At 35.1% G+C, this 12,500-nt stretch overlaps 1 protein-coding gene across 1 annotated transcript in view; it reads left to right on the forward strand.

Annotated features, from left to right (window-relative positions):
- The window catches only part of LOC119579621 (MBT domain-containing protein 1-like), a 23,299-nt gene that overhangs the window by 6,045 nt on the left and 4,754 nt on the right, over positions 1 to 12,500 (forward strand). The window contains 13 exon segments of the mRNA XM_037927537.1: positions 931 to 1,103; positions 1,346 to 1,537; positions 1,719 to 1,812; positions 2,663 to 2,841; positions 6,020 to 6,265; positions 6,458 to 6,575; positions 8,038 to 8,290; positions 8,539 to 8,663; positions 8,951 to 9,216; positions 9,406 to 9,636; positions 10,064 to 10,298; positions 10,614 to 10,859; positions 12,197 to 12,391. Of these exon segments, the coding sequence (XP_037783465.1) occupies positions 931 to 1,103; positions 1,346 to 1,537; positions 1,719 to 1,812; positions 2,663 to 2,841; positions 6,020 to 6,265; positions 6,458 to 6,575; positions 8,038 to 8,290; positions 8,539 to 8,663; positions 8,951 to 9,216; positions 9,406 to 9,636; positions 10,064 to 10,298; positions 10,614 to 10,859; positions 12,197 to 12,391 (2,553 nt within the window).

Genomic DNA, 12,500 nt, shown 5'->3' on the forward strand with positions numbered 1-12,500 from the left:
CTGCCAATGATGAACTTGAAAGATTAAGAAGAGTTGAGTACTCTGTGTAGTGTGTAGGCAATGGGTATCAAACTTACTCACTGCAGTAGACCAGTTGAAATGCGAGTATACTGTACTGGTCATTGTAAGATATAAAAGAAATCAATCCATTTATAAATTGTTTAAAACACAATAACGAATGCTATATATAAAACACAAAAAGTTGTTGCAGTTATTTTTCAAAACTAAAGATGTAACTGATATTCTTAACCCATTTAAAGGCAAATGGCATGTTTTTATGGCCAAGCTGAACTGAGTTGCGGAAGGCTCTTCTTGACCCTATAATAACAGTACCCGAAATTTCTGGGTGTTACTCATTCTGGTGAAATCTGGTAACCTTTTGACCAGGGAGTTCTGCATATAGCAGAACTTCCCGCAAAATTCACTTTAGCGAGTCGTGATGCTTTACCCATCATGAGAAGTTGGTTTTTCATGACAGCTATAGGCATGCCCAGCTGTAAGAGGTTAATGATATATCCTATGCCATCAGCTTGTCAGAGGGAGCTTGTCTTAATCAAATAGTAGTGATACCATTTGTTGGTGTCCTTGTTAGATGCAGGCACCTAATGTGAAAAAAAAAACTGATTTTTTTCTAGCATTTATTTATAAACTCTGAATGATCAGGTGCCCATTGTTTGTGTGTGTGAAATATCAAACCAGCTGAATGCAAATGGGGGAAAAAGCCAATGTGTGCCAAGGACCCTGTGTTACTGGCTACCAGCCAGTTTTTTATGCTAGTCTTTGTGTTAAAAGATGGAAGGCTTCTTAAATACTTCATAAAAGACAAATGAGTTTCATACAGTTGAGAATGGGTTGCATTTTATGTGTTTAAATAAAAAGCAGATCCATGGAACAACTAATACATTTACTTTTATACTCCTTGCTTTCCAGACCTGGGGATGCTTTGGTATGGAGTGACAGGAGTATCTTTCAACCCAGCTGATCCTGCAGAGGTTATGCTGAATACAGGGACAGCGGCACCACTCCTCTCTGACCATCCCCGACCGCTAGTTCCCACTCCAGTGTCCTACAGTGAGCCCACCACCACACAACATACACAGATGGTGAGCTTTTTGTATTTTATTTATTTATTTTTTGTAAGGTTGCTTTTTTAGATTTTAGTGTTTGGAATCTGTCAAGGGGTGCATGACAGATTCTAGTCATGATTGATTCTTTTGGATTTTATGGATAGTCCGAGATTATTTTCCTTCATTTTGAAGTGAAGAAAGCAAACCAAAAATTTGTATTTAATCTTGTGCACATGACACCAAACAATGAAATTATTAAAATCCATCCATTCCCACAGCTATATGATCCAAATACAGGTGACTACAGCACTCAGTCAGAATACATGTATGAGACTTACGATGGTTATGATGAAGACTCCTCTGGGAACAGTGTCATGCAGCAGCAGGGAACACCACCCATCACAGAGCCTGGCATGGTAGGGCAGGGGGATGAATCACCACCTCCCATCCCCAAATCCAAAAAGCCAAAAGTAAGTAATGGTAATATAGTTTGCTTTATTTCAAAGTTGACTGTAGATGTGTATATATATATATTTTTTTTTTTTTGTCATGTGTAATGTACATTTTGTATGGCAGTACAGAGAAAATCTTCTAAATTTGATTAGACTAAAAATATTTTGTTTTTCCCCTCTCTTTCTCTCTCTCTCATAGGTCCACCATCACCCAGCCTTAAAACTGAAGACACCCATTGCATATCAAAAAGACACAGACCTTAATGCCATCCCTATCATGAGGGAGGGGATGGGTAAGTAACTACTGAAACTGGAATACTAATATAGCAAGATATAAATAATATTTGTTTCAGATTTCTTTAGGCCTTTTTAAAATTATTATTATTATTAATATTATTATTATAGGAACTAATTTTTTATTTATATATTTTTAACCCCTATAAATAACAAATTCTTTAGTTTTGTCTGTCCCCCAAGCTATCAAAAAAGCTACATTTTTAAGCTTCAACAAGGAAATTTTAGTCACTGGTAACTTCATTAACACCATAAAATATATATTTGGGAGGTAAAAGCTTGCCAGATTTTGACAGGCCATGCATGATTGTGCTGAATAGTAAGCCACAATAGGGGGTTATGCATAACATTTATTATTCAAACAAAAGTTTCTAGCACACATTACCAAGCAAAAAACAGAGAAGTAGTCATGAGCTCAGTAAAAATACATATATCTTTGGTTTCCCAAATGAAGTGTAAGATCCCATATTTTTATATATGAGCATTTGCTATGTATATTTTATTTGTTTGCATGTGTAATATTTGTATGATAGTTTATGGAATATGTCAGTGATTATGGATGCATTTGTATTTTTATACCTGATTTATTTTATTTTATTTATATATATATATATATATATATATATATATATATATATATAATATATATATATATTATTATATTATATATATATCTTTTTTTTTTTTTTTTTTTTTCTCTTTTTTTCTTTCACTCTCTATAATTTTTTTATGAGTAAGATTTCTTGTATGTTTCTTGCTCTCTGCATATTCACATGTAATGACATAAATATATTGATTAGTTGTTTCTTCAGTATTCTAAAATTTTACCATTTCTTCCCACTGCCTAAGCTGTTTGTGAAAAGTGTGGTGCCATTGGAGTCAAGCATGCATTCTATGGCAAGGAGAGGAAGTTCTGCAGCCTGGCATGCGTCAGAGGTCCACTGGCTCCCTCCCAGCAAGTTGCAGAGAAAGAACTGGAGAAAGAGCCTAGTAATGAGCCCGAGAAAAAAGTGATTCCAGTGCAGAAGGTATTGTAAAGGATTTTTGTTTTTGCCATTGATATCTGTATTATAGTCATGCAGTTGATAGTATTGGTATTATTAATTATATTGATATTATTGATGATATTATAATTAATATGTTAGTTTTGTTAATAATATTGATATTGATGGTATTATTATTATTATTATTATTATTATTATTATTAATATTGTTATCATCATCATCACTATTATTAGTAGTATTTATTGTTGTTATTATTATTATAATAAATGTTATTGTTTTATTATTATAATGATAATAATAATAATTATTATTATTATCATTATTATTGTTATTATTATTTTTTTGTTGTTGTTGTTGTTATCATTTATGGCAGGTATATGCTTGCCATATCCATTGTGATTTTATTTTATTTATTTTACCTACACATAGATGGCTTCACAAGATAAGGGTACCATCCCATGGGTGGGGGGGGGGGGATATTTATGAGTTAGGTAGCCTGTTCTACATAGCCCAAACCGGGTTGTTTTTTTGGGAGGCGCAAGGGCTTAAGTGCCAACAGGTAAACTATGGATGCAAATAATTAGAGCTAGGTACACCTGTATGGACTTCTGCTTTTTGCAATCTTGTATATGGCATTTGATAATGACATTACACATAGATATGAGTTTGTGTATGTCCTAAGAACACTTTTATACCAATATCAGAATAATGAAAATCAATTATTTATGAAGAAATAGAGTGTCGTATTACTCATGAAATATTTTATCCATGAAGACTCCATGGTAATATGCTGTAGCTTATGTAGGGGTCTATATATAATAAGCACTGATGTTAAAAGAAAAAAATTTGAATAATTATAATAATAATTTGGTTTGGACTCATTCTAATGGTCAGTACATTCTGCCATCAGCAAATTTGTTTTGATTTGATATTGGTCATTTCCGTTGCAAAGAGCTCTTCACTGCGAAGGCCACCTCAGTGTTGGAATTTTGAACTTCAGTAAAAATAAGTGAAATATTGATTATTTTATGTTTGAAGATTATAGTACGCAATGATACACACTCCAAACTAAAACTATATGGAATTTTTAAATCGTTCTTATGCATTCACTTTGTAAGGAGTTAGTACAGATACTGCACCTTTTTCATGTATTTCCTGCAACCTCTGGATACAACTGTAGGCCATAGGTACCACAAATACATAAAATTCCGTATCTCTTTCCTTTTTTATAGATATCAATGAAGAAAACGATTTTATCTGGGGCAACTAATGATTTTTTCTTTACATTAAAAATGAGGATGATTAAAATGATTAATCTTATGTGCGTGTGTTTACATACATATCAATCTTCTTGAAAATTAAAACCACCCAGTGACCATTAACCCTTTCCTGATGGGTAGTATTCATAGTGGCCCGGGCCCCACTGCCTGGGGCTTATATCGTCACCCTAGCATGCGCGACTGCTCATGCCAAATACCTGCATCCCTTGCCGTTTCTTCATAATACTACGAGCATATGTTGTATTTTCATTTTTCATTATTTTCTAAAGTCTCTGCTTGCCATATTTCCTGATAAATCAAGACTGAAGGAAATTTTTGTTGTTATATAGACTCCATAGTTGATCATTATTCGCTCTATAGTCTGAATAAAATGAGCAGTGTGTGGTATCATGGAGTTGAAATCGTAGGTAGGTAGTAGTAGTAGTTTTTTTTTGTATAATAAAAATGAGAAAGTGTTAAAAAAGACTTAATCACATTTTCAGTGGCAGAAAAATAATATTTTGCCAGGATTGTAAAAAAAAAAAATCTCATGGCATGTCCATACATACACCATGGCATGTACGTACATGCCCCCGACAGATAGTCCAGCCATGCCATGGCATGTATGTACATGCCACCCGTCGGCAAAGGGTTAAAACCACCCAGTGATTCAACAGCATTTGAAATTCTTGCTCATTTAAGAATTTTCCATTTCTCCACAATTGAAGAGAGAGAGAGAGAGAGATTATTAGCAATTTCTGGTTTAGATTACTTATCTTTATGATTTAATGCATTTATTAAATGTTTCAGACAGGAATCTCTTATTTCATTAAGGGGAAAAAAAAACACAGAGTATGGTCCCCATTGAAAACATAACTCTGATTAACTTATTAATCTGTATTAATTTCATCTCAAAGTACACTTTAGTTATATATATATATATATATATATATATATATATATATATATATATATATATATATATATATATATATATATATATAATAACATTAGATTTAACAAAAAAAAATTAGAAATAATAAACTTTGGAAAGTGTCCAAATTTCAGTGGTATATTTTCAGTACTTTGTTTATAAAAGCCAGCAGTACATTCCTATGGTCATAATTTTTGAGCACATTCTTTCTCTTATGCAAGTGAATTGATCAAACTAAAGAATATTTTTTAGGTAATTCAAGGAAAAAATGCAATCCCTTGAATTTAATGCACAACATTGAAAAAAAAATCAATTTCTTTTGACTTTTTGGGGGATCATGCCCTTCCTTTGGGGGTGCCCAGTCAAAGTTATATAAAAGACAAAGCACAATTACATATTCTAATACATGCAAAAAAAATATTAGTTATAATAATAATTAGTTATCTAAAGCTGTTATTTTATTATAATCAAATGAGTAAAGCAAGGTAGGCTTTTCTTGGGACAGCATCCTGAAAAGTTACCAAAGAGTCAATAGTACTATCTGATTTCACTGGTGTACCCTTTACCTTGATTTTTGGAAATACTGATTTTTATTTCTTATTGATTGTAACATAATCACAGTGTCAATAATAATGGTAATAACAGCAATTATATTAACAGCATTAGAAAAAATAACATTCCCAAAAATTCAAGGACGGGATATCAAATGAAGCAAGGTAGGCTAACTAATTAACTCCTTGTTTATTAAGCACTTGTGAAGCCATCTATGTTTAAGTAAAATTCACCAAACAAAACTACAGTGAACAGTGCATGTACCAATGAGTTAATCTTCATATTACTATTTCTGTTACTGCTAGTATAAGTATTGTTATTCTTTATAGTTGGTAGTTACATTATTATTATCATTTACCTTATTATAGAAGTATAGCGTATAGTCTGTCATTAGGAGCATATTAAGGTCTGACTAAGCTCTTAACCGTGATTTCGTCTACCTCCCATGAGGAGCAGGTGATAGGCCAGCCAGCTGTTCCTGTGGAAACACCTCCGTCTCCCAAGCCAGTCGTTCCAACCCCCCCTAAGCCGAGCCAGGTGGTGCAGCCTCAGTTGGCTGTTCCACCACCTGAACAGGTTTCATCTCAGTCATACCTACCTCCACCAGAGTCTACAATAGACCTAGATGGAAGCTTTTTGTGGGCTTCGTCGTATCTGGATGACCAAGACTTCCGTGCAGTTCCTGTTAGCTGTTTTAAACATGTGAGTAATGATTCCTATAGAGAAGTAAATATGGAATAGAAAAGGAGATGGATTCAGTATATCCTCTTCTTTTTTTCAATACAATAGAAAAAAAAATTAAAGCAAGGGGGAAAGTGCCATTTAATTTGAATCATTTGCCCCTTGGTCTTTGTGAACTGAATTCAAAGTTGTCATGAAATTCCCACTTTTCAGGCACCAATGTCAGAATGCTGGGAGCAGATGGGAGCCGGGATGAAGGTGGAAGTATCCTGCAAAGAGGAAGCAGTAACAAAGGATGCATTCTGGGTGGCCACCGTTATTGCTGTTGCAGGTGATTTCAGTCAGCTTTGGCCCTCTGACTTTTCTCCATTCCCCTACAGTCTTTTGGATTTATCTGTCTTTCTTTGGCTATTTTTAATATTGTTTCACATTACCTGTTGCTTGTTTTAAGAATATTATTAAGTAAAGTATATTAAAAATTTTTAAAACTTGCACTACCTACAGTACCCCCCACACACACACACACACAAGTGGCTTCAAAAGCACTTAGTAAGAAGTCATATTAACCCAACAGTGCCGGGTATCAGAAATCTCTTGGTGTCATAAACTCTGGTGATATCTGGCAACGTCCAGCCGCTAAGCGTGGGAGTCAGCTACATGTAATGGAACTTCCTGCTCCACGTGCTCTAGCGTGTTGCTGCACATATTGCTGTACACTGCAGATCGCACTGTTTGTTATGATGGCTATACACGTAACCCATCCATAAGGGGTTAAGCTTGCCTGACCTTACTTGCTTACTCTGTACCTTGAGTTTTCAGGAAGGAAAGGTTTTATTTCTATTTAATAAACTTCATATAATCATAGTAATGATAATTATAATAATAATAAGTATTGTCATAATAATGATAATTATGATAATAATAATAATTATGGCACTGGTGATGATAAATATAATGATAGTGTTAATGATAATAATGACAATTATAATAACAATAGGAATAACAATGACAATGATAATAATAACAATAATAATAACAAGAATGATAATAATAAATAAATGTTGGTTATGATAATGATGATAATAATGATAGTGATTAATAATAAAGATAATGTTAATTATAGTAGTAATGATATGTATAAAGATGATGAAATAATAATAATGATTGCTGATGATAATAATAATGGTTGATGTTGATAATGATAACAACAATTAAGATGTTAGTAGTAATAATGATAATGAAACTATAATGATTATAACAATAATAATAATTATTATAACAATAATAATTATTATTATAACAATAATAATAATTATTATAACATTAATAATAATATTATTATTAAAAAGGATAATGATAAATGATAATGATAAAGATAATAACAATAACTTCAAAAACTCTCCTAAAATTTCACTGATTACGGTAAATAGGTAAGGTCAGGTAGGCCTAGGAATTAGACTTGTTTTTAACTAAGTGCTTTTAAAACCATCTGTATGTAAAAATCATAATGGAGAGTAAATATGTTCCTGGACCCCTGTGGTCAATAGGCAGAATTAACTAATTTACTCTATAGACTGAAAATAAAGAGTATTAACAAAAATACAATATCCCTTTCTATTTTTTGTGCTGACATTGTATTTTGTAAGCTCTTCTTCATTACCACCTCTTGCTGAAAATATTTCTTGTGAGAATATAGCACTGCTTATTTGATTTGATTTTCCAAAGCACAACGTGAAATATTTGAGGATGCAAAAAAAAATCTGAGCAATCCAATTTTTTTCTGTAATTTTCAGGCTACAAAGCAAAACTTCGGTTTGAGGGCTTTGTGGATGACAGCTCAAAGGACTTCTGGGTGGACCTTTGTTCAGAAGAGGTACATCCTGTGGGTTGGTGTGCCACCCAAGGTCGCCCACTCATACCTCCCCGTTCCATCCAACATAAGTACCGTGACTGGAAAGAATTTCTAATGAGGCGATTAACTGGGGCACGAACTCTCCCAACTAACTTCATCTCTAGAGTTGTTGAGAGCCAGAAGTCAAGATTTAGGTGAGCTGAATTTGTAAATAGTAAAAGTAAGGAAGAATGCTAATGTTTACTAGAAATGTGTGTATAACTTAAATGTACTGAAAATATTGCTGGAGAAAAGACAGTTCTGTTGTAAAATTGGTTGTTAATAGTAGACTCTCCCTTCTTCTTTGAGCTTATAGAATTTAGTGTTCTTTATTTCTCCTTCCACTTTGTTTTATGCATTTTAGAATTTATACATTGTAAATCTGCAATAACTAATTTTCTAGGCCTGGACTTAATGTGGAGGTTGTAGACAAGAACAGAATAGCACAGATGAGAGTAGCGACGGTGACAGAGGTTGTTGGAAAGAGACTCCACCTGAAATACCATGGGGCGCCACCAGATGACAATGGTAATTATCGAAGAAGTAATATTCCAGTAATATTCTATAAGGGTTTTATTTTATCTACTAAATGGTTATGATCCATTTGAGAAATACCTAGCATGTCAATAGATGGAAGATCTTATAGTGAAGATATCATTATTGTGTTTTTTTTTATGTTAGATAATTTTGCGGGAAGAACAGGATAGTTTCAGTATGTGAAAGTCCTTCTTTATCTTGTTTGTCTCAATGTCTTTCATAGGTTTCTATTACTTGCAGCAGTCTTGATAAATATACTTTTTTCTTCTACTTTTCAGGGTTTTGGTGCCATGAGGATGCCCCAATAATCCATCCTGTGGGCTGGTCGAGAGAAGTAGGGCATGAAATTGTTGCAAGTCAGTCATATCATGAGAAGTGCATACGCGGTACATATGATCCTAATGATGCCCCCCCAGAACTCTTTGTGGCCACCCCTGTGCCAGCTTTTCTTCGCAACTCTAAAATGGACTTTGCTGAGGGGATGAAGCTGGAGGCAATTGACCCTCTGAACCTGTCAGCCATTTGTGTTGCAACAGTCATGAAGGTTAGTTTTATAGGTCAATTTGCAATAGTTTATTCTCTGGATTATAATTTATTATTATTATTATTATTATTATATTTATTCATCATTTTTTATTGTTTCCCTCTTTCTTTTCTTTTCTTTCTCCTTGGCTCTTTTTCCTCTTCTTTTTTAAGCTTAAACTAATGTCCCTTTTTCCCCCCCATGCCCCAGGTCTTGCACAACAACTACCTCATGATTCGAATAGACAGCTATGAGTCAGACAATACCTGCTCTGACTGGTTCTGTTACCACGCCACTTCCCCCTGTATTTTCCCTGCTGGGTTTTGCGAGATGAACAACATCACCCTAACGCCCCCAAGAGGGTATGAGGGGCAGTTCTCGTGGTATGCTTACCTCAAGAAAACTCAGGCCACTGCTGCACCTCCAGCTCTCTTCAGCAGGGTAAGTTGTTACTTGTTACTCTTTTATTCCATTTTACAGAATGTATTATAGGTTTCAACAGTCCCTTTGCTTTGATTACATAACTAGGAGTATTTCTTGTCTGAAAATTTAGTTTCCTTTTTAAATATTCATTTTATTTCTTCATCTTTTAAACTTTTTTTTTCTTCTTTTTCTTCTTCTTTTTTTTCTCATCATGATTTTTTGCTTCTTGTATCCAAACTAATTTTCTCCACTTTCTTTCAGTTTATTGGGATTTCTTCTTTTTCCTTTTTTTAGCTGAATGATAAAGTAGAATTAAAGTTTAATCCTTTTTTGATGTTGAATACACATGTTTATAAAGCATCATCGCTAGGGAAACACATGAAACACCATAACAGTCATAGGCAGATAATACCAGTGTGTGCTAATTATGTATAATATCATATAGGAAATACCAAGTCACGGGTTCGAAGAGGGTATGGCCCTGGAGTCGGCAGATCTGATGGACCCACGGCTAGTGTGTGTAGCAATGGTGAAGCAAGTCAAAGGGAGGTTGCTCAAAGTCCACTTTGACGGCTGGGAGAACGACTTTGACCAGTGGATTGATTGCTACTCACCCGATATCTATCCCGTAGGCTGGTGTGACATGTCCGGCTATAGACTAGAGGGCCCCAAGACTGATGGTGAGTATTAATCCTTGACTGCTTTTCCTTTCCAGATTAATATGAATAACTTTTTTTTTTCTTGACAAAGAATGGGGAAAAGGCAGAGGGAAAACATTCTTTGAGTATTTTTTCTGTGATATGTGTTTCCGTGTGAAGGACTCCTTATTGCTCTACCCAAGATCAGTGTGAAGAACATTCTTGTTGCACTAAAGCAATTATGGCCTATCAAAATAGATTGTGTTTTCACCATCTGTTTGAATCTTTGTTGCATACACTTCTGAAATGTTCTTGTCAAGGTTCCCATTGGTATTTAATTAAGATGAACTGTTGCAGTTCCAACACCTAATGCTCCAAAGCGCAAGCTGAAAGGGGGCACCAAGCAAGCCAAGACTGGGCGGAGAGGTCGGCCCATTGGTAGCAAGAAGGTTGGGAAAGTGGCCGTAGGAGGGATGATGAATATCCCACCAGCTCCGGCCATGGGGACACAAAGACGACGAGGCCGCCCACCTAAGGAGAAAAGCCTAATTGGCCAACCTGATTCACCGCTCCATGTGGGCAAGGGAGAAAATGAGCATCCTGGTGAGTGGATTAATTGAAAGGGTTTTGGTGCAAAATGTGTGTACCTTTTAAGAGCACTTATGGGTGATGTGTAGGATCTCTGCTATACCTTTGTGCTTTTTTAACCCTTTGCCGATGGGTAGCATGTACACACATGCCATGGCATGGCGGGACCATCTGCCGGGGGCACGTTCGCACATGCCATAGAGTATGTATGGACATGCCATGATTTTATTTTATTTTATTTTATTTATTTATTTTTTTTTTTTTTTTTTTCTTTCTTTCTTTCTTTTTTTTTTTTCTTTTCTTTTCTTTTTTTTTTTTTTTTTTTTTTTTTTTTTTCGTTTTCTTTCAATCACGGCAAAAGATTATTTCTCTGCCAGTGAAAGTGTGATTAAGTCGGTTTTAACACTTTCTTATTTTTACCATGCAACAAAAAAAAAAGAAAAAAAAAAATGACGATTTCAACTCCACGATGCCGCACACTGCTTATTTTATTCGGACTATAGACCGAATAATGATCAATTATGGAGTCTATATAACAACAAAAATACCCTTCAGTCTTGATTTATCAGGAAGTTTGGCAAGTAGAGACTTTAAAAAATAATGAAAACTGAAAATACAACATATCTTCATAGTATTACGAAGAAACGGCATGGGATGCTGGTATTTGGCATGAGTGGTCGCGCATGCTAGGGCGACGATATAAGCCCCCGGCAGCGAGGCCCGGGCCACTATGAATACTACCCGTCGGAAAAGGGTTAAGTTATGTCTAGTAGGTTTGCATTAACTTTTATGAATATTTATTCCAAACTCTTTTAAATTTTGCAGTATTGTGTATGTGTAAATTTAAAGTTATTAATAGCTCCTATGAGAGATTAAGTCAGTCTGTGAAAGAGTGAGTGCCAGTGAGAGGGATTAGGTATGAGTGCTGGTGCATGTATGATTTAATGTCTCATAGCAAATTGAATAGTTACATAGTTATTTCTGTTTTATTGGGAGTGTGTATATGTATATTTATTTAAGTAAATGAGGAATGTGCTCATTCAGTAACATTACTATTGCTTGCTCACTCACTCTCCTATTCACTCATCTCATATTCAGTCATTTAATCACCTACCCACACAATCACACACATGCTTTTTTACTCCCTTGGTTACTCACTCATATCTCACATCACACAGTCAAACATGATCACACTCATGTGCACACATGCTCACTTATTCTCCCAACCAATCCACATATACAAATTTATGTTCACAACTAGACACGTACATTATTATTTTGCATCAGATACCAAGTTATGAAAACCTCATGGATTATCTATACCCTGATTACCAAAAATGTTGCCCTTCTAGATCTGCAAACTATGGAGATGGAGCATTCATCCACAGGCCTAAGGAGCCGCCGTAGTCAAGGCAGACGGGATGCCAGAAGATCCCCACGTGGTCCTTCCAACACCAGCCCTGGCACTAAAACCCTTCCCATGAGAGCTACACGTGCTCGGACTCTCCCCACTTCTTATAACCAGTCAGATGAAGAGGATGCATCTGGTATGTCTCTCTCTCTCTCTCTCTCTCTCTCTCTCTCTCTCTCTCTCTCTCTCCCTCTCCTCCCCTCTCCCTCTCCCTCTCCCTCTCTCTCTCCTTCCTCTCTCTCTTC

This window comes from Penaeus monodon, chromosome 12 (assembly GCF_015228065.2).
Source record: "Penaeus monodon isolate SGIC_2016 chromosome 12, NSTDA_Pmon_1, whole genome shotgun sequence".
In the NCBI taxonomy this organism is placed as follows: domain Eukaryota; kingdom Metazoa; phylum Arthropoda; class Malacostraca; order Decapoda; family Penaeidae; genus Penaeus; species Penaeus monodon.